This window comes from Salvelinus sp. IW2-2015, linkage group LG1, assembly GCF_002910315.2.
Source record: "Salvelinus sp. IW2-2015 linkage group LG1, ASM291031v2, whole genome shotgun sequence".
Classification (NCBI taxonomy): domain Eukaryota; kingdom Metazoa; phylum Chordata; class Actinopteri; order Salmoniformes; family Salmonidae; genus Salvelinus; species Salvelinus sp. IW2-2015.
In genome coordinates, this window is record NC_036838.1 from 6505076 (window position 1) to 6528833 (window position 23758).

General features: G+C 44.0%; 1 protein-coding gene across 1 annotated transcript; it reads right to left on the reverse strand.

Annotated features, from left to right (window-relative positions):
- Positions 1-6665: 6665 nt before the first annotated feature.
- Positions 6666-22205, reverse strand: LOC111956830 (caspase recruitment domain-containing protein 14). The gene is made up of 20 exons (XM_023977529.3): positions 21736-22205; positions 16199-16336; positions 15573-15898; positions 14820-14978; positions 14519-14638; positions 14242-14367; positions 13595-13675; positions 13384-13497; positions 13131-13234; positions 12336-12394; positions 11923-11986; positions 11319-11526; positions 11023-11149; positions 9981-10215; positions 9571-9634; positions 9226-9331; positions 8679-8843; positions 8315-8433; positions 7969-8087; positions 6666-7749 (listed from the first exon to the last, which is right to left on the reverse strand). The coding sequence occupies exons 1-20, from the start codon at positions 21950-21952 to the stop codon at positions 7542-7544; spliced, it is 2859 nt and encodes a 952-aa protein (XP_023833297.1). The 5' UTR covers positions 21953-22205; the 3' UTR covers positions 6666-7541.
- Between the last annotated feature and the right edge of the window lie 1553 nt (positions 22206-23758).

A 23758-nucleotide genomic window follows, 5' to 3' on the forward strand; every position in this document is an offset into this window, starting at 1 on the left:
AGAGATCTGCAGCGCTCTGCTGGGATCTGGCAACCCGCAGCTATGGTGAAATACAAGTGCAACAACTCAACAGTCACCACACTTCTGTCTGAAATACTAAAATAACTGGAGAACCTTGTCTCCAGTGTGTGTGGGGGGGGGGGGGGGGGGGAGATTTGGTTGGCATGGCTAATCGAGGCTAAGAATTTGACTCCCCTTATCCTAGTCCTAGTAGGCTTCATGCAGCTCTACTACCACTTGCCTTACCACAGCTTTTCTCCCACAACCCACCAGGGACTCCAACCCCCAACCCCCAAACCCCACCACATTACCACAGAGTGGCCACGCACCCTGAAACCTACGCGCAAGTGTTAGTTTTTCCTTTTTAATAACAACCTCTCCACCCGAATCCACTCCCCTGCCTCCTCTCCAGTGGTTTGTAGGAATCTTGCTGTTCCCAAATGGTACCCTATTGCCTGTTTTCTACGTTTTGACCAGAGCTGTATGGACCCTGTCAAAGCTAGTGCACTAATTAGGAGTAGGGTGCATTTGGGACGCATCAATGTGTTCACTTTCTAAGTGGTTAAGAGCACCAGCAACATGGAATTGGAGGTAACTAACTCGACACTCTGCCATTCCTAAAGGGTTTTCTAAAATGGGTGTGAGTGGGAAAAATTGAGTTACTTTGGGTTTGGTAAGATGGTTTCAGCCGGTTCTCCGCCCACCTGCACTGCGGACCATTACAATGCTATTAAAGCTCCTGCTAGCACGTGTCATCTCTCCATTTGTACACTGAGTGGGAGGACTATTAAATGGCTGGATGGGCTGCTGCTTTCTACCTCTCAGTCTGTGTTTTCCTGTCTTTCTGCCTTCTCCTCCTCTCTCTGTCTCCTTTTAACTCCATCTCTCTCCTCTACTCTCTGCCAGTCTCTCTCTCTCTCTCTCTCTCTCTCTCTCTCTCTCTCGCTCTCGTGTGTGTGTGTGTGTGTGGTGGGAGGGGGGTCAGTTGGCTGTGGGCAGATATTCAGGATCCCCCCTGTCAGATGGAGCATAGATCAACCAAGGGCTGAAGGCTCCCCTCGAGTCAACACACACACGCACACGCGCACGCGCACACGCACGCGCACACGCACACACACACTTCTTCAAGGATAGACTGACCAATACTCTTTCTTTTAAAATAACGTTTTCTTTCATGCAACAACCACACATGATACAAATACCACTGACAGCAAATTAAGGGGGCAATTTAGATTCATTTGAATAATCTACATACATTTACATAAATTGCATAACCAAATATCCCAAACACTGTGACCGACCTAAGTAATAACCACCAAAAGAAGCAGTATCAAGAGAACGAAGCTCATCGCAATCCAGGGATTGCTTGAGAGTCATAATTATAAGGTATTGGTATTTTCTCTCAGGGTCTCAGCAGTGCTCAGCAGGTCAGCTAATAAATGGTCATCGTAGAGCCTCAAGGACCGTGCTGGTCAGAGTATCTAGCTCCATGGTGACTGGGACCTGTTCACTCATATACCATTTTCACTCTATCGTGCCGACCCCAACCATAGACTGCTAGTGCTGGTATAGTATGTTCACACGGTTCCAGCATGCTTCCAACAGCTTTATAGGGCGGCAAGCAGCCTAATGCTTAGAGTGTTGGGATAGTAACCGAAAGGTCGCTAGTTTGAATCCCCGAGCTGACATGGTGAAAAATCTGTCACCCTTGAGCAAGGCACTTAACCCTAATTGCTCCAGGGTCGCCATTAATAATGGCAGACCCTGGCCGTGACCCCACTCTCTGAGGGTGTCTCAGGGAGACTGGGATAAACACATTTCCAATTCACACGTGTATTCATACACAATTGTACATCTGTGAAATAGGACAAATATATGCACCCACCAAAATTATAATAACTAAGGTGGGCGTGAAACCAGGCAAGACCAGTTCAGCTTGGCTCAGCAGTGAGAAAAGGATAACAGTGAGACTGACTGCCTGGGCCTTACTAGTCCACCTGGCTAGCTCTGCTGACTAAGCTGGTTCACTCTGCTGACTAACTCCTTCTCTTTGTCATCCGTCTGTTTCTGTTATCACAGTGCCTTTCAGTCCTCCTACACAGACTATGGAAGCCCATAAATCCCCCTTTCTTTCTCTTTCTCATTATTTCTATCTATTCCTCCTGTTTCTCTTCCCCATTTGCGCTCTTCCTGTTACTTCACTTCGCTCTCTTTCAGTCGCTTTCTTTCTTCTCCTTCCTCTGTCTCTTTCTCTCTCTCTGTGTGCTTGGCTGTGTTGGCTGACTGCTCTGTGGATGGCCGCTCCGTCCCGTGAGTGTTCTGACCCTGGCATTGTCTGGCCCCTGACTCTCCTCGACCCCTCACACAATGGTGCCTCACACACTGCCACCAGCCTCACTGCACCCCTGGTATTCACTGGGAGAAACACAGGGAGAGGGTGATACAGAGAGAGAGGAAGGGACAGAGAAACAGAAGGAGAGAGAGAGAGAGATGGAGAGAGAGAGAGAGAACAGAGAAGAGAGAGAGAGAGAGAGATAGGAGAGAGACTGTACTATTTATGTAACTACTACAGGTGTGAACAGTGAACCAAAATGTGCCCCATGGAAATCGGTGGCTACAAATGATAAGAACAAAATGATAAGATCTTGTGGAGCAGTGCAATGTCTGACTGTAATGGATTAAAAAACTCCACAAATTTATTTCTAACTGTGTGTAAGAAAATTTGATGGAACATGAGGGCTTGGTCCATGCTGGTCCAAAGGGGGGGGCTGGCTTGATCTCTGAGTGTCTGTGGGTGTTGTGTGTGTGTGTGTGTGTGTGTGTGTGTGTGTGTGTGTGTGTGTGTGTGTGTGTGTTTGTGTGTGTGGGGGGGAGGAGAGAGAAAGAGAGAGGAGAGAGAAAGAGAGAATAAGTGTGTGATGACAGTATTTCTGGACAGATTCACACGAGGGAACGCCACTCCTTGGTCACTTGCTTCACACCATGCCAGGTCAGCAATGGGTCAGCACTAGCAAGGAAGAGAGAGAAGAGAGAGAGGAGAGAGAGAGAGAAGAGAGACCTGGAGTTAGATGAGAGAGAAAAAATGTGAAGAAGTGTAGGCTGTACAGAGAGGAGAACGAGAGAAGCAGAGAGAGACAGAGAGAGAGAGAGAGAGAGAGAGAGAGAGAGAGAGAGAGAGAAAGAGAGAAAGAGAGAGAGAGCGAAAGATCAATCATTAATTTATTGTACAGCACATAGCAGCAGGAGCCATGGCACAGTACCAAAGGAAACGAAAGGCAAGAGTCGAAATGAGAGAGCGTTTCTTTTCGAAGTATTTCGAGTGACTGATGTGAAGAGCACATTTTTAAGTTCTAGTTCAGAGTTATGAGTGGGCTGTTGTTTTCAATTAGAGCCACGATTTCCCTCCCATGTTTAAATATGCAATGCTTGGCTGTGAAACCATTTTCTTTGATAGACTGTGCTGCTAAATGAGAGGAAACCAGCATAGAAAAGGCACAGGAGGCATGGGGAGCGTGCAGGCACACTGAAATAAATCTGGAGTGATTACAAGTGACATGCCTGCAGCTCCAACATCCAAACTCGATCAATTAAACATCAAATCCTGATCCTCCACGATAGTTTCCCCTGCCAAACCCGCTCTTCATTGCTTTAATCCTCAATGCTGAAACCCAGCCCAGTTCCCAAGCTAGCGTGGAGACAGAAAACAATCAAWGCATGTTAAAGTAGCCCTATGGTGCAGGGGTGTTGGGGGGAAGACAACATGTGTGTATGTGAGTGGGGAGGTGGTGGGGGGGCAGCGTGTGTGCCTGTGTGAGAGACATGGTGTGTGTGCGCGCGTGTGTATGTGTGAGCGAGGGAGACAGTGTGCGTGAGAGGCATGGGGGATAGGGTGTGTGGGCTGTGGCCAAACCCCTCCTCCTCCTCTCCCCTCCATAGCAGGGTCTTGGCTGCGTTCACAGTGCAGGCATGTCACTGTCTTTAATGAACTCCGACATCACACAAATCACTGGAGTGGTTTCTCGGCAACTGAAGGGGATTTTGGACCCTGGTGGAGCCAAGATCGTCTTCCAGTGGGGAAATTGATTCAGTGGAAGTCTTCACAAATAAACAACTAAGTCAATAATCACCACAAGAGCTAAAGGAGGACATTGATTCAGTCCTCTGTTTTCTTGCCAGTAGTTTTCCTGCCAGTAGATACTGTATATCAGAGAAGTCAACCCTGACATACGGCCAGAGAAAAGCCTGCCCAGTCTGCCACATGCACGCAAAATAGGAAAGACTTGCTGTTTTCACATTGTGGTGATATCCCAAAATCTATTTCCCACTCACTCTTAATCTTCCCTCTTCCCTCACACCATCTTTTTTTCTCTTTCAACCACTCCCACAAACTGTTATTCATTTCTTTCTGTCTCCCCCGTGTGGCCGTTGACATTTATAGGCAGTCAATGCACCGAAACCCAAACCAATGTTTGATAGTGGAGTTTTAATTTGAGGCAAAATTTGAAAGTGGGTGAAATCTCATGACTCCCAACTCCAAAGTTAAGAGTATGATGTCATATCACATGCGTATCTTGTGAGAAACCCCCATAAAATGTGAATGATACGCCAGAGGTTGTGGTCATGAAGTCTGTTAATTGTAAAATACTTAAATGGACAATTTTATATCATTATAAAGTCATTTAGCACACATCTAATACATTTTGGTAGAAAAAGGAACGAGCGGTTCTGCATGTATCTCCAATTTTAAGCTGCAGGTATCGGAGATTCATTTGAGAGTTTTCTACAGCAGGAAAATAATTATGCAGTGAAAGGATTACTACGTGGAAAATAATTCATGTACATTTGTCATAAGTGAAGAACAAGTCTGAAATTTCTTAGTGGAGATTACAAACTTCAGAAGCCTTTTAAAACCTCAAATACAGTACAAGTTTTACATTTCCCCAATCACTGCCCTGGTGCATTTTTGGGACCAGAGGAAAGAGTGCCTCCTACTGGCCCTCCAACACCACTTCCAGCAACATTGAGTCTCCCATCCAGGGACTGACCAAGACCAACCCTGCTTAGCTTCAGAAGCAAGCCAGCAGTGGGATGCAGGGTGGTATGCTGCTGGCAAATCTAATTAAAATACTACACACTCTCCCACCTTGAGAGAGTGAATGGTAGGCCTCAAAGACTGTGTTCACACAGGCAGCTCAATTCTGATCTTTTTTTCACTAATAGGTCTTTTGACCAACCACATCAGATCTTTAACATCAGATTTTTTTCAGAGCTGATTTAATTGGTCAAAAGAACAATTAGTGAAGAAAATATTAGAATTGGGCTGCCTGTCTAAATGCAGCGAAAGGTCTGTAAAAAATATAACTTGTTCTATTCAATTTCATCATTGCTCTATAGATATTTTGGCAAATCAAAGACACCCCAAATAAAACCTATTAGGAAGTATTTGCATTGCAAATACTACTGTAGACACTTTATTCAGCCAAACTCAAAGTTTTTCGATACAAATCTTGCTATCAACGTCCATGTTGTTGGTGTTTAATGTGTCTATTGCTGTGACATAGTTCTAAAATACCGGTCCAGTAATTTGCTTGTTAACGTACCTGTGTTTTCAGGCACGGGTTGTAACGTCAACAATTCCTAAAGACGCTAATTATCGAAACTCCCACGTTAAGCTTAATTGTTGCTTTACCTAAACGTTGGATAAGTAATAGGCTATAACATTATTTACAAAATACAGTATGTTTGACAAATTGGAGAAACAGAAATGTTGTGGGTTGCCTACGTTCCCTTTTAATCTTGCCCCCTCTGCTGGTTACATTGGAGCATCAACCGTTCAAATGTACGTGGTGCATGCACACACAATTCAAGCTTAAAGGCAAATTAACTGCAGGTGTTAGCAAAATTAATGATGACATTTGGAAGAAACCAAACCATATATTCTTCTTGAGCACTTTGCTTTGACATAAATGTGCAAATACGAAAGTAATAGTATGATAAAAATTTATTTAGTTACAAAATAATTACATATTTTATAATAGTATTTCCAAAAGATTGTAATGCATCTGTAAACACATTTTCCAACAATCGGATGGCAAGACAAACATCATAAAAATGTTTAATTACACAAAATAAATAAAATATTGCCATAACTCTAATCCACCACCATCTGTTAATTAATTGCATAGCCTATATCTATGATGGCAATTATCATAAACATTCTTACCAAAAAATGATGACACAACTGATATAACACATGCATATAAATCTCATAACACAATAAGTAGGTTTTAAACAGCTGGCTCAGGGACAGTGCCTAATACTGTACCTGGTGGTTATTTAGGAGGGCAGGGAAAGATCATAAAGAGAGGAAGTAGTCAAGTAGGCCTAATCAAGTAGGCCTAAGCGTTGCACAGGAGAAAATCTCTGATTGACAATTCTTCGTTCTCATTCCTAGAGTGAGTGACTRAGGGTCAATGATACCTGAGCTCTGTGTAGTCATTGTATATATCATAAAATACAACAAGTTAACATCATAATATCGTGTAATACCAGTTACTTTGTCACCCTTTAAAAAAGTGTTATTCAAACAATTTCTGAGGACCCCATTTTCCCCTCAATAATTTCTCGCAACCCCACCCCAAATGTATTGACACAACCTTAAAATCTGTAAATCAAATAACCTTCAATTTATTGCATTTTCAAAACGTATCAAAATGAAAATAAATAAATACATTGACTCAATACAATTTTATTTTTTAAATGACCTTTCTCACGTTTGTATATTGTCGAATAAAATAATCTGTACTCTTAATTTTTATATTTTATTATACATTTTATTTTGGCGACCCCACTGCAGTTCCCCCATGACCCCAACAGGGGTCCCTAACCCAGACTTTGAATACCACTGCTTTAAAAACAAGTTCCAACCTAAATCCATATAATGCCTAATATCATTACACTTTAACCCTACTTTGAGTTGCACACTTCAGAATAGGTCATTAAATCCCTCATTGTATGGAAACTTAAAAACTGTCTGACAGTTAGTCAACATAGTCTGACTAGAATTCCTACATTACATTTCAGGTGTGACTTGGGTACGACTATGGTTTCACAGGTTTGTTGAAATCCTGTATATAATACAATACACAGTATATAACACTATCATATCTTTATGATAAAGATAATTGAAAAACTATTCCCAAAAACAATACAAGTAAATATAGGTTGGATAAAACAAGAACTTAATGAAGTTAAACCAAAGTGCTGGTACATCTCATCATGCTACCTTCATACTCATACTACTACCTTGATTACAGAATTCATATGTATAGGTAGCTATCATAGGTACACATGCATACACAATCCATTTCCCTTGTCCCATAATGCTCAGGTATGTAATGCCTATTGGAACTCTTCTCCGTTTTATCCATTTACAAATATTCCAAATAATTTTTTGACAAATAAAGGAATTCAAAGACATCCAATTTGGCCACGAGTASCTCATCAACAAACTTCACATTGATGCTTCTGATGCCTTAAMATCACCACAAATCAGGCTCCACCCACACAATCTTCTTCTGCTCCTCCAAGATGATGGAGTGCAGGGTGGTGAGCAGGGTGGTTTTGTCATCCCACGAGTCAGGGCTGACGATGCGGTAGAGGCAGGGCAGCTTGTCCAGCAGGGACTCCTCGCTGCGAGAACACTCCAGCAGCTGCTCCTCGGACCAGCCCTGACTCTGCACCTTAGACCTGGGCGAGAGGGGGAGGAGGCAGGGGGGGGGGGGAACAAGAGCGATGAATGAATAGAGCGATAGAGAGAGAGCGAAGATAAAGACAAATAGGGTAGAAGGTCGAGATGGAGGGAGAGAGAACAAGAGAAATAAACACAAAGACACACCATGTAGGAGGGGCAATGGAACAATATTGCTACCATTCATATTTCGTATCAAAAGTCACACAGTGGCCTACTTGAGTTTGCGTGCTGCTCTGGACTTGGACTGGGCGATGAAGATGATGATGGGGAAGATCTCTGCCCTGTGGAGGCGGCGTACACAGTCCAGACCTAGAGGCAGCACACAGTGGGTACCCTGAGAGTAGAGACAGGAGAGGAGTTTCGGTACGGTCAATACTGCAGCTGCAAAGATTCTTCTGGAACACAGGGTACATCAAATAACAGGACCACTGAAAATAAGGGAGGTATTATCGGTACTTTTTGTGACGTTTGTGGAAAACGGTTCAAGTAAGTCATAAACCATCCTTTTTTTCTTCTAATATCAGTATGTCAAATACGGTGTTGTCATTTCGACTATCCCACCTGCTTCATGACCCTCTCAACACTCTGCAGGGTGTAACACCGCTGACCCCCCTGTTCACACTCCTCCAGCACCTCAGACCTCTGCAGCCTGGCAGCGTGCTCGCTGGAACTCAATAACTCTGGGGATAGGGGGAGGGAGGGAGGGAGAGAGAGGGGGAGAGATGGGTATAGGATAAGGTGAGACAGCAGGTGTGAGGAAAACAAACATTTGCATCTTCATTAACATCACCTTCCGCTACAGTGCAAATATTAGATCATCTCATTGGAATTCCGCTCTGGGCATCGGGCAGGTGATGGATGAAAGAAAGAAAAGAGAGAGGAGAGAGAACATCAGAAAAAGACAAAAAGAGAGCTCCTCCCTAACCTGGCTCACACAACTGAAAGCCCTGCCACTTGGCCAGCTTCTGATTCAGGACACGGCCGAGGATTGTGGGTAGCAGGAGGACCGGACGACAGACGGGTGGGTAGTGGGCCGTGACCAGGGTGTAGGGCATGAGGGACAAACAGCCTCTGGGCGCAGAGGCATCCCCTAGAGCAGAGGACAATATTAGGACACACCGGGTTCAGGTCAATAACCAAGGCGACATTATTACAGGTATATGAGCTGTGACGATACCAGTAACACAATACTTGCCGCGATACCCGTATCGTCCCAGCCCTAATAGGTATGGTAATATCATAGGGCTGGAGTTAATCCAACCTGCTTTAGCAATGTTTATCCACAGTTTAGCAAACATGGTTTGATGCAGGACTTCAATGGGTGCCATGTTGACATTTCAATGGAGTGTTTGGCTCCAACATTGAGGATAGTCTTATGATATGGCCTCTATGGTTCTGGCTCTGTTATGTTTTGTATATTCTTGTGTACAAAAATGACTTCCTATCCAGCTTTGACTGTATCTGATATATACCTGGCCCAGTGCTCTTGTCCTTGCTGTCTTCTACACAGACCCACAGAGGATTCCTCCCCTGTCTCCCCGTACTGACGATCCTCACAGTCTTCTGCTTGTCCCGGGCCTGAGGACTCAGCCAACAACGTGTTAACCCGAACGTTTGACAGCGGTTCGGAGGGATATTCACATGACCACAACATTTTCTTCATGAATATTCGGTTAACACATTCTAGTCAAAAACAAACATTTTTGGAACACGTTCGCGGGAAAGGAGTGTCACTTGACTGTAACTCAGAACCATAAAGCAAGTTGGATTCTGGTCAGAGTAGTTCTGCAAACTATGAAACTAGTGAATGATGTTACCTTTCTAAGTGCCATGGGTTGAATGCTCATGTCCTCAATAGCTCTGATCAGCAGGCGTTGGGCTCTGCAATGACAATGAACACATCTTCACAAATATAATCTATACAGTATGTCATTTATGTATTGGCCAATTCAAATCCTACAGTAATTCTGATCAGTATGTCATTTATGTATTGGCCAATTCAAATCCTACAGTAATTCTTATCAATACGTCATTGTATCAAACATAGATTAGATGTAGTAGATGTTAGTTCTCCAAGGGGGAAAGATATAGCCTAGTCCCAGATCTGTCTGTACTATAGTGCTCATAGGAGTTGGTAAGAATGCACAAACAGATCTGGAACCAGGCTGGGCTAGAAATATTCCATGTCAACAATCCAATCCCCCACGGTGGGTACTGGGCCTACTACCTGTAGTAGTTGGGCAAGTTGCCCGTCTTGAGGTCCAGCAGTTGGCAAGGGTGGACGTGGCTGGCCCTCCAGGAGCGGTCAGCGCCCGCTGGGAGGGTGCATGTGACGTGGAGGATGTCGTTACAGGAAACGTTCAGAGTGTCCTGCGAGCCCCCGGGTAACGACATGTTGACGCGCACGTAGAAGGAGTCACCTGACATGGCCTCGCCACTCTGCAGCAGGAGCTTCTCATAGGCTGAGAGAGAGAGAAAAGGGGAGGAACCATAGAGGATTATGACTGTGACAGATTTGGGTCACGGCACCAATGTTACAGGTGTGATATATACACACGCACGACCAACCAACATGAATGCAGAAACATTAAAATAGCATATTTATGAAGTATCAAGTGGAAGCATAACTTCACCTGTTTCATGTGATTATTCTTAGTGATACACATTACACAGAGAACGGGACTTATGCAACGCTATCGTAGCATGCCAATAGCTTTCCAGTGAGTAAAAAAGAGAGCACTCTTTGTTGTTGTTGTGAATATTAGCCAGGTGCTGAAATGGACTACTTTGAAGTTGTCATGGGTTAAGTGTCCCGAGCATGTCACTCTGTTTTTCACCCCTATGTTGCGATGTTACCTCAAAACAAACAGTCAACCTAAATACCTATGAAACACGAAACGGATAACCCTCGACTTTCAACCTAAATCATGAGAATGAGGCACTTCTGTGACGAGATCCAGAGACACACACTAGTCAAACAACATTTTTTCTAATCAGCTAAGAACACATTTTTCTCTCTCTAGTGCCTGATCTGGGCGATTTGACACTCCATTAAAGTCACGTTAACATTTTGAAGAACCTCCTTGCTTATACAATTCTGTCACATCAGAAGGATAACGTCAAGCAAGGGAGAAAGAAAGGATGCATTTTACAAGTATTTGCACTGGGCAGGGTATTTGAATGTGATGACGTATAAATTATTTGAACCAGACTGTATTTGAACGTAATGATAACATATTCATATAATTTTAACAGGGCCAGGGTCTCACCATCTTGGTTGGGCCTCAGGGAGAGGTGGCAGAAGCCTTGGACCTGCCCCAGAGCCCACATGGCTTCTTCCAGGGTGGAGTCCTCCAGAACCATCCTTAGAGCCTCCTGAGCCTGCTCATACTTCACCTGGAACCCAGTAGCACAAACACCCATTAGAATTATAGTGCATTCACAGAAACTATAAAGAAGAGCGGAGAGTTATGACACAAAATGGCTGCCATGAATCGATCTGTCAGGTGCGTGCTAGATAGGAGACTGGAGTTGTGGAGACACAGATACAAACACACACACACACCTCCAGTATTTGTGCCCCCGAACTAATGCCCACTGTGTTGGCGGCGGAGCCCTCAGTGACCTGGTGGACGAACACGCCCGTCTTGTTACCCCCCACCACCTGCAGCTGGCTCAGCAGCGCCTCCCCCTGGAAGGAGATGGTCAGGACTCGGCCCGTGATGCGCATGGCCCGGGGCCGGGAGCGCAGCAGGAACGGGGGTGCTGATGCCCTGAAGAGACATGGGTTGAGATGGAGAGGAGCTGAGCGTATTTCATTGTCACATTAATCTATCCTGGACAGACTACGGAAAGTTCATAAACAATCGAGCATCTGACCAAAATGCGTGTGATTTTAGTTTCGTGTTAACCAAGATGATTATTAAATGCATACGATGTACGTAAGGTACTTTGAGTTTGGTAATGGCGCCCTATAGGAGCAAATCATTTTCATGTGTCATCATCATAATACCATCTTCTTGCAATATATAGGCTAAATGGCTTTCTTCCTCTGTACTTATGCTTGCTTCAGCCTTTCCTCCACTCATCAGCAACAATTCAAGGTAGGGAATGTGAGTGAGCACATCCCATAGATTTCAGTACTATCAAGGTAAATTCAAGTTCCTCACCCATCACTGTTGTTGCTTTGGCAGGAAGGTGTGGGTGACATAACAGATTGCTCAACCTCATTGCCTGTAAATCGAATAAAACAAAAGAGACTGTTCAAGAATGTGTACACAGAGAGAACGCCCGACAGTTAATGTGTTACCTAGCCTACCAGGCCAGGATCCAAACTTCACCCAAGGCTAATTTCGGCTCGGTAAGTGGCCAACAAAAACATATCCATTTGTTTTCAGGAAGTCTCATMTGGGTGTTCCCCTCAAAGACAAACACGCACGCACACGCTTATACCCGTGTATGTAAGCACACAAATGCACACACACAAACACACTTGAAAGTGCACACGCACACACACACAGAAGCTGTTAAGTCCCAGTAAGGTGAGAGGTTGTTAAAGGTTAGAGTTCATTCAGTTACGTACCACCGGGGATGAACACAAAGTCATTGTCAAGTAAGACGTCACATTCAGCCGTCTCCGAGCTAGGGACAAGAAGAGGGAATAACACTTGTTTCCAAAAATGCGGTGTTCTTATTTTCTCTCTCTCTCTCGAACCTCTCGAACCTCTCCTTCCCTCCCTCTCTAGGTATCATGTATGCTGCGACATATAAACTGGTTGGGTGAGTTGGACTGCAGAAATCCAGAATTGCCATCATGGCACTTGGACAGACTGTCTTCACTGTAAACACAAAACTACGACAACAAACACGAACACGGGCAGCCGTTCATCTGTGAAAACAACCTATAATTAGTTCCAAAAATAACACCTGAATCCTCGATCAAATATGACCACAAAGGGTGCGTTTCCAATGGCACCCTAATCCCTATACAGTGCACTACTTTTGACCAGGACCCATTTGGCTCTGGTCAAAACTACTGTACTATATAGGGAATAGAATGCCATTTGGGACACAGACAGAGACCCCACATAGTTTATAGGAAGATCAAATCTACCTTTTATAATGAAATGATCTCATCTTACTAGAACAGAAAGAAGGGCTAAGGACGCTGGGGGGGAAAAAGCCTTGAAATTAAGCTCTTCCCGGCAACACAGAGTAAACACATGGCCTTCCTGGTCAAAAAGCGGACTTTGGACATCACTCAGAATATAGAAGGAAGCATGCCAACTGTACTAGTGTGTAAGTGTCCAACTGGTTCTGAATGAGGAGTCAGACTGTGTCTTAAACATATACAGAGTCTAAAACACACACACCTTACCTGTCTCGATTGTACCATAGGGTCTTTTCTTGTCTCCGCAGTGAGTCTGGGCATGGAGGCTCCACGTTTTGGGACGGGACACTACTTGGAGTGATATCGTTACTCTACACACAGACAAACACAATTACCAGAAGTCAAGTTTATGATGCAAATCATTAAAGACAAATCAGCTGTCTGATTTGTCTTTAATGATCAGCTGACATGACTGATTTAAATCCTGCATGCAAATCCTGTGTCCTGCATGCACACACACCTTCATGGAATCGGGGCAAATTGCATGCATGCGGCGGAGGCGGGGACGAGGTGAGGGGCTGGAGGGGAGGCTGTCACTGCTGGAGCCCTGGCTCTCCCAGCTAAACTTCCATTCCTGGAGACAGACACGTTAGTCGTTAGTATCTCATTTAGAATCTGCTCTGTATGTTAATGTGTGTATACAATGTGGATTTGTGTGTGCGTATGTATACAGTGTGTGCGCTGCGCAGCGTGTCCTTCTCAGCCAGGCTCCTGGATATCTGGGCCTGGGCCTTGCCCCTGGACAGGCACGCCTGGAGGGATGGACAGACAGACAGATAGGGCGGCAATAAGACAGACATGCATACAATGAGTGTTCAAAACATTAAGGACACCTTCCTGATATTGAGTTGCAACCCCCCAGCAGTGTTGCAGTTCTTGACACAAACCTTTGCTCCTGGCACCTACTACCATACTCTGTTCAAAGGCACTGAAATCTTTTGTCTTTCCCATTCACCCTCCGAATGGCACACACACGCATGTCTCCGTTGTCTCAAGGCGTCAAAAACCTTCTTTAAATCCACTTTAATCAGTGTAGATGAAGGGGAGGAGACCGGTTAACAAGTGACCTCAACAAGGGATAGCTTTTAAATGGATTCACTTGCTCAGTGTATGTCATGGAAAGAGCAGGTGTTCCTAATGTTTTGTACGCTCAGTGTATGTGGAGTGACAAGCAAAGACAGACATGCAGGCAGGTCAGTATGCAAATAGGTGGATATAGGCAGACAGACTGACAGGCAGGCGGACACACAGACAGGTATGGCATTCCAATAATTGATTTCAGGATGAGTAATGATGCCATAAGGTAATAGCTCCTCACGTAGTCTCTCTCTGCCTGTAGCTCCCTCAGTTGGCTCTGTTTGACAGTACCCTTCTGCTTGTACATCTCACAGTCCAGAGACAACTTCTGAACCTGCAGCGCCAGACACTCCTTATGTTCCACCATCTAAGAGCAAACACACCCACGCAGTGTTTAGAGTTTGGACACTCTAAAATGTACTGTGCAACACAAAGCATATTGCCATTCCGCAGATATTTGCTGTTGAATAAAATGACCAACTCAAAAGGGTCGTTCACAATCTCCTGGACACACACACCTCCCGCCTCTCGCGGGTCAGCTGCTCATTCTCCTCTCTGTAGCACCTGAGCTGCTCAGCAAGCTCCATATGGCCATCCCTCGCCTCAACCAGGTTTTGGGCCAGGATATCATCACGCGCCTGGAGAGAGAGAGGGAGGTGTAGGGATACAGAGAATGGGGGATAGAACATTTGAGAAAAACAAAGGGTAGAGGGATAGTGAGAGAAACAGAAAGACAAGAGGAAGTGATAATTGTCAGAACCACAGTGTGTCTGAGAAATTCTAGTTTCTTTGTACAAGTCTGAGCTTGTCCTCACTCACCGGGGTGAATTTCTCGGCCACCAGTAGCTGCCTGCGCAGAGCGCTAATCTCGTCCTGCAGTTGTTGCGTCTCGCTGGGGTTGGGGCACTTGGGCAAGCGCTGCCTCTCAATGTCCGTCTCTGTCTGGGCTTTGCGCAGCTCAAACTGAAGCTGATATACCTGCCCATCATAGAAAAACAGAAGACTACTGTCACAAATACTGTGACCGCAGTATTTGACCACAGTTGCTTCAACATGTTTTCTGTTGTCCCTTGTTGTTTCTTACAGTGAATGAAATGTATCTCTTAAAGATGGAATCCGCAGTAGGGGAAACAGCGCCACTGTCCGCCCCATGGCTGTTGTTATTGTTTTGTTGACGAAACAGAGCTGGGGAGCATCGTGTAATAAATTTTTWAAAAGTGTGGTACATATGCAATGATGTCAGAGGGGGGGAAAAACGTTGTTTGTTGTTTGCAGTAACTTCTTTGTTGTTGTAATATCGCAAACGGACGTGGCTCTTTCACCATTAAGGATTCCAGCTTTTTGAATTGAATGTATTTTGAGTAACAGACAAATACAACAAAATGTACAATGTGGACAGGGATGCCGAAGGAGCTTTAACACGTTTCTACACCAAAATAATGCTGTTATTAATTCAATCAACTTTACCATACTTTTGGTCAACCCTGTAAATACCGTAATTTATCACTTCATGTAACGCAGTGCAGTCATCACCACTACGTAATATCACAGGGCTAACCCTTTTACCCTGACCTGCAGTTTGAGGTCGCTACAGTGGATGTTGGCGGCCGACCTCTCCTCGATGGCGGCCGTGTACCGCGCATACAGGCCACACTTCTCGTCCTTCAGCTTCAAGATGTCGTGGTGCGCGGCAGCCAAGTGCTTCCTCATGCGGCCGTGGTCGGCCTTAAGACGGCGAGACTCCTCCTGCCGCTCCAGAGTCTGACCTAGCTGCGCCTCCAGGGAGGTGCAACGTGACCCCAGCTGACTGGCCTCCTGCCGAGCCTCCTTCAGCTCCTTCTGCATCCCTGTCAAGGCTTTGACCAGGTACTCCGTCAAGTCCGAGTACTTAATCAGGCCTGGGAGGAAATCAGATTAGGATGGACACACTACAGCCTTCTGCTAACCCAGGACAACTGATTGGACTATGWATAATTTCCCACCAAATATGATTTACTCCAATGGGGATTATATGAATACTTTAAATTTAGAATACGGTTTACTGATGAATAGAATGAACACATTGTACTGGTTTTCAAGCAGACAGGACAAATTAAAAAAGAGCCATCATTCTTCACACAAGGTAACCCGCCCCTCTCCTTAACACATGGCCTAAATGAGCCATATGGGAAACAGGTCATGTGTTGCGTGCTACTCACCACTGAAGCCAGAGGGCTCGGTGCTGGGCTTGCGGCCTGTGACCTGGGTGTAGAGGGCGGGGTAGTGGATCATCAGGCTCTCCAGCAGGGCCATTGCACCGTTCCTCCCCTGGATACGCAGCAGGTCCAGCATGTGACCTAAAGAAGACAAAGGGTTAAATAGGACAAAGTGCACAACATAAATCAAACACGAAGATGGACTGTTTTATGGACTTATTCATAAAAATTGACTGTTGTATTTCCTTATTAATTTAGTAGTTTTATAGGGGACAGACAATATTAAAATATGGACATGTTGAGTTATAAACATTTATGAATCGCATAACTAATTTTCATTACCAGTTATAAGACATGCTCAAGTGCGTAGATATACACTGAGTGTACAAAACATTAGGAACACCTAATATTGAGTTGTACCCTCTTTTTGTCTTCTAGAGTCCATGCCCTGACAAATTGAGGTGTCAAAAGCGTTCGACAGGGATGCTGGCCCATGTTGACTCCAATGCTTCCCACAGTTGTGTCAAGTTGGCTGGATGTCATTTGGGTGGTGGACCATTCTTGATACACACAGGGAACTGTTGAACGTGAAAAACCCAGCGGGGTGCAGTTCTTAACACAAACCAGTGCACCTGTTTGTACCAAATCTGTTGTCTTGCCCAGTCACCCTCTGAAAGGTACATATAGTAGAGGTCGACCGATTAATCGGAATGGCCGATTAATTAGGGCCGATTTCAAGTTTTCATAATAATCGGAAATCGGTAATCTTTGATTTTTTTTACACCTTTATTTAACTAGGCAAGTCAGTTAAGAACATATTCTTATTTTCAATGACGGCCTAGGAACGGTGGGTTAACTGCCTTGTTCAGGGGCAGAACGACAGATTTTTACCTTGTCAGCTCAGGGATTCAATCTTGCAAACTTACGGTTAACTAGTCCAACGCTCTAACCACCTGCCTCACAAGGAGCCCGCCTGTTACACGAATGCAGTAAGAAGCCAAGGTCAGTTGCTAGCTAGCATTAAACTTATCTTATAAAAAACAATCAATCAATCAATCATAATCACTAGTTACACCTACACATGGTTGATGATATTACTAGTTTATCTAGTGTGTCCTGCGTTGCATATAATCGATGCAGTGCGCATTTGCGAAAAAGGACTGTCGTTGCTCCAACGTGTACCTAACCATAAACATCAATGCCTTTCTTAAAATCAATACACAGAAGTATATATTTTTAAACCTGCATATTTAGCTAAAAGAAATCCAGGTTAGCAGGCAATATTAACTATGTGAAATTGTGTCACTTCTCTTGCGTTCATTGCACGCAGAGTCAGGGTATATGCAACAGGTTGGGCCGCCTGGCTCATTGCGAACTAATTTGCCAGAATTGTACGTAATTATGACATAACATTGAAGGTTGTGCAATGTAACAGGAATATTTAGACTTATGGATGCCACCCGTTAGATAAAATACGGAACGGTTCCGTATTTCACTGAAAGAATAAACGTTTTGTTTTCGAGATGATAGTTTCCGGATTCGACCATATTAAGGCTCGTATTTCTGTGTGTTATTATGTAATAATTAAGTCTATGATTTGATAGAGCAGTCTGACTGAGCGATGGTAGGCACCAGCAGGCTCGTAAGCATTCATTCAAACAGCACTTTCCTGCATTTGCCAGCAGCTCTTTGCTGTGCTTCAAGCATTGCGCTGTTTATGACTTCAAGCCTATCAACTCCCAAGATTAGGCTGGTGTAACCGATGTGAAATGGCTAGCTAGTTAGCGGGGTGCGCGCTAATAGCGTTTCAAACGTCACTCGCTCTGAGACTTGGAGTAGTTGTTCCCCTTTTTGCTCTGCATGGGTAACCATGCTCGAGGGTGGCTGTTGTCGATGTGTTCCTGGTTCGAGCCCAGGTAGCGGCGAGGAGAGGGATGGAAGCTATACTGTTACACTGGCAATACTAAAGTGCCTATAAGATATCCAATAGTCAAAGGATAAATACAAATCAGTATAGAGAGAAATAGTCCTATAATTCCTATAATAACTACAACCTAAAACTTCTTACGGGAATATTGAAGACTCATTTAAAAGGAACCACCAGCTTTCATATGTTCTCATGTTCTGAGCAAGGAACTTAAACGTTAGCTTTCTGTCAGGACTTCAAAAGTCGTGAGTGAAGGAGTCAGGCGCAGAGAGCAGGGTAGTTCCAAAAGACGTGGATTTTTAATGTTCCAAATAAACCAGAGAGACGGTCACGCCACACACACAAGGGCGCGTAAAGCCCAGTCCAACAAACAGGACGAAACTGAGCAGGAACAGACACCACAAGAATAAACGAACACCACAAACAGAAAAACAAACCTGCACAAAAGCCGGCGGGCCAACGGGTTTAAATAGCCCACAACCAAACCTAAACACGAAACAGGTGCAACAAATCAGACACGACTAAATGAAACAGAAAAGGGATCGGTGGCAGCTAGTAGGCCGGCGACGACGACCGCCGAGCGAACAGGAAAAGGCACCATCTTCGGCGGGATTCTTTACACTTTCTTACATGGCACATATTGCCCTTTTACTTTCTTCTCCAACACTTTGTTTTGCATTATTAAACCAAATTGAACATGTTTCATTTTTATTTGAGGCTAAATTGATTTTATTGATGTATATACAGTGGGGCAAAAAAGTATTTAGTCAGCCACCAATTGTGCAAGTTCTCCCACTTAAAAAGATGAGAGAGGCCTGTAATTTCCATCATAGGTACACTTCAACTATGAGAGACAAAATGAGAAAAAAAATCCAGAAAATCACACTGGCAGGATTTTTTATGATTTATTTGCAAATTATGGTGGAAATAAGTATTTGGTCACCTACAAACAAGCAAGATTTCTGGCTCTCACAGACCTGTAACTTCTTATTAAGAGGCTCCTCGGTCCTCCACCGTTACCTGTATTAATGGCACCTGTTTGAACTTGTTATCAGTATAAAAGACACCTGTCCACAACCTCAAACAGTCACACTCCAAACTCCACTATGGCCAAGACCAAGAGCTGTCAAAGGACACCAGAAACAAAATTGTAGACCTGCACCAGGCTAGGAAGACTGAATCTGCAACAGGTAAGCAGCTTGGTTGAAGAATCAACTGTGGGAGCAATTATTAGGAAATGGAAGACATACAAGACCACTGATAATCTCCCTCGATCTGGGGCTCCAGGCAAGATCTCACCCCGTGGGGTCAAAATGATCACAAGAACGGTGAGCGAAAATCCCAGAACCACATGGGGGGACCTAGTGAATGACCTGCAGAGAGCTGGGACCAACGTAACAAAGCCTACCATCAGTAACACACTACGCCGCCAGGGACTCAAATCCTGCAGTGCCAGACGTGTCCCCCTGCTTAAGCCAGTACATGTCCAGGCCCCTCTAAGTTTGCTAGAGATTTGGATGATCCAGAAGAAGATTGGGAGAATGTCATATGGTCAGATGAAACCAAAATATAACTTTTTGGTAAAAACGAAACTCGTTGTGTTTGGAGGACAAAGAATGCTGAGTTGCATCCAAAGAACACCATACCTACGTGAAGCATGGGGTGGAAACATCATGCTTTGGGGCTGTTTTTCTGCAAAGGGACCAGGACGACTGATCTTGTAAAGGACAGAATGAATGGGGCCATGTATCGTGAGATTTTGAGTGAAAACCTCCTTCCATCAGCAAGGGCATTGAAGATGAACGTGGCTGGGTCTTTCAGCATGACAATGATCCCAACACAACCGCCCGGGCACAGAAGGAGTGGCTTCGTAAAAGCATTTCAAGGTCCTGGAGTGGCCTAGCCAGTCCCAGATCTCAACCCCATAGAAAATCTGGAGGGAGTTGAAAGTCCGTGTTGCCCAGCAACAGCCCCCAACATCACTGCTCTAGAGGAGATCTGCATGGAGGAATGGGACAAAATACCAGCAACAGTGTGTAAAACCTTGTGAAGACTTACAGAAAAACATTTGACCTCTGTCATTGCCAACAAAGGGTATATACAAAGTATTGAGATAAACTTTTGTTATTGACCAAATACTTATTTTCCACCATCATTTGCAAATAAATTCAATTAAAAATCCTACAATGTGATTTTCTGGATTTTTTTTCTCATTTTGTCTGTCATAGTTGAAGTGTACCTATGATGAAAATTACAGGCCTCTCTCATCTTTTTAAGTGGGAGAACTTGCACAATTGGTGGCTGACTAAATACTTTTTTGCCCCACTGTATTAAGTTAAAATAAGTGTTCATTCAGTATTGTTGTAATTGTCATTATTACAAATAAATAAAAAATCGGCCGATTAATCGGTATCGGCTATCGGTATCCAATAATCGGTATCGTCGTTGAAAAATCCTAATCGGTCGACCTCTAACATATACACAATCCGTTTAAACGTTATTGGAGTTTTTTCCTTGTAGGGTGGCCAGAGTTAGGATGACTAAATCAATGGAGGCCAGAAAAAAAGTGGTCAAAAATCTGGAAAATTGCATCATGTCAGCTAAACTGGATTCTGTGCAAGAATTAAGGGTACTGGCTACCTGACAGGTTCACTCGTCACCTTTCTCCTTAAATCTGCAGCAAATAAAACAATAGATAAGATGGATATCGATTTTGAGACATGACATGTACTATAGTATTTTTGTATACACTTTTCATATTAATTCGAAATTACTGTCCTTTCACGAAGATTTAAAAAAAAAAACATGCGTATCCTTGTGAAATGTCAACGGAACACTGAGCGTATACAACGATTTTTATTTTCAAATCCTTTTACATTTAATTCAGCTTGTGTTATGCTAATTTTACTTTTTCCGACCCGTGGAAACAACTTTGAAGATGACGACCGCAAAATGTAAAATCAACAAAGGTTGTTACAAACCTGCACCGCTATGTCAACAGAGCTCGGTGCTTACTAACGGATGTATTAGGTTACGAAATCCAAYTAAAAAAAAATTATGCTAATGACATGTTAGAGAAAGAATAATTCAGAACATAAATAATCATATTTGTCTTGGTAAAATGTATTTTATAACATAAGGAAGTAAAATTTCCTCACCAAAGCTGGGCATAGTAGGTGGACACCCTATACAGTGGCCTTGTGGTTAAAGTGTCCACCTTGAGATTGCAAGGTTGGATGGTCGGTTCCTGATCGATTCATACCAAAGACTACAAATGGGACCTGATGCCTCTCTGCTTGGGACTCAGCATTAAGGAGATGGATTGCTGGTAAGGCCCTGTGCCACTAGTGTCCTGCCCAGGGGGTGTACTTGTACATCAGGCTCCCTCATGCTACAGAAACAGGACATAGGCTCCTGCCCATACGGGCCGTTCTGGCTCTACTTACACCTCCAAAGAAATGTATCAACAAAACCAAGTGAAAAAAAAATCAACACTGATAGAATGGAATAGAATTAAACAGAATAGAAAAAAAAACACAGAAAGCATACAACAGAAGAAAATCTAAAGTAATACAATAGGAAATCATAGAAACGAATAGAATAGAAGTCTTACTGGTCCTCATGGAGCTGTTGTTGAGCTTGAGGCAGGAGAGGATCTCATCTTCATCCATCTCTGTGAGGACCCTGGCCTGGCGAAGGTAGGGGATCAACATACATGGTTTCACACCCAGGGAGATACGATGACGGTTGTCGTTGATCAGCTCCCACACATCTTCCTCACCCATCTCCTTAAGGTCGGGGGGCCCCTCCGGAACACATTCCGCTGCCATGGTGAGTGCCGGCGTGTGTGTGAGGCGACACACTTCGAGTGAGTGTCGCAGGCAGACGCAGTCACTGAAGACACACACACTTAATCACACACACCTAGTATTATCACTGTCCGATATGCTGGGGAAAAAAGCTAACTGTCAGAGACACAGGGACTCCACGCCCGGCTGGTGTAGGCGTCAATGCATGCTAGGGTGTGTGTGGGAGATAACCTGAAAGACAAGAAACATACACCCCAGTGAATCAGTGCCCACGCCGAGCCCATGCATGCACACAATAACCTGAAGATGTGTACACTTCACAGTAAACATCATATTGTGCCTTGCCTCCTGTGCTTCACTGATGTAGRCCTATTGTACCTTTTGTTTGCACTACATGGCACTGATTCAATATCGGCAGCTACAACRCAAAGCTACTTGCCTTCCTCCATGCTCTTTATTACTGAAGACATATTTGTTGAATGGGGCCACGTCACATGAATGAATGAATACTTCTGTATCTTTATGATTCACAACCACTGTCATAAAGTTACAGAATTAACCTCACATTCATTCATTCATTCTTTAATTCATGCCAATTTCTATAGCTCCCGCCTTGGGCCGCCAGTGTCATTTTGTAAATGCCGGATCTCTAGCAAGACGCATAGTTCACCCAAATTTCGTCAAATAGTATCTTCTTCAGTGCCGTGAGATATTGCGTGTGACTAAACAAACTGACAAGATTTAATCTTGGGGGACAACATCAACAATAGATCAAGAGAGGGGATATTCACTGGAAATGYACCACCTGTATACATGCTTGGTATTGTGTTGTTACCATATGTGACTGTTATTACCACATGTAGCCTAGTAAACTAACACTATGCCAAAGTTTGTCTATAATAACAAAACGCTAGATACAAAGGGTAGGCTACATCTTATTTGACTTTGGTCTGTACACGATAGCATGTATTCAAGTTGGCTACAAAACTGGCAAATGCATGGAGGAAATACTGAGAAACAGGAATACACAGAGATATTATTGAATAAYCATGAGGGATTTCAGGAATTGAGTACAATTCACACGCATATATTTAAAGCAAAATACACACAGGCCTACTTAAAGCGTAAAATGAATTCTTATAATATGTACAAAACCATTTACCATTTCTTTGGAGTTGCAGGTGTAGCCTATGTATAATCACCATGACTACCCAACTCGTGCGAGCAGCGCTCCTCCCGCCAATGACAGCGCATGGGCGAGGAGGACAACTAAACCGACTAATCGTACACAGTTACTAACCAACCAATCAAAAAATAACTMATTTGGATTATTACTGATGGACTATAGCCTAAAAAATAAACAAACAAAAAACATGAAGCTTGTTCCTGGTAACATTCCTAGGGCCATTGGGTTATTCCTTTGGAAAGTGAATATAAAAACGCTGTGGTTGGAACTTACACTACATGACCAAAGGTATGTGGACACCTGCTCGTCGACCAACTCATTCCGAAATCATGGGCATTAATATTGGGTTGGTCCCCCCTTTACTGCTATAACAGCCTCCACTCTTCTGGGAAGGCTTTCGCAATAGTGAGGTGGAGCACTGATGTTATGCAATTAGGCCTGGGTACATCTCAAAGGTGTCCGATGGGGTTGAGGTCAGGGCTATGTGCAGGCCAGTCAAGTTTTTCCACATCGATCTCGACAAACCATTTCTGTAAGGACCTCGCTTTGTGCACGTGGACATTGTCATGCTGAAACAGGAAAGGGCCTTCCCCAAACTGTTGCCACAAAGTTGGAASCACAGAATCTTTTAGAATGTCATT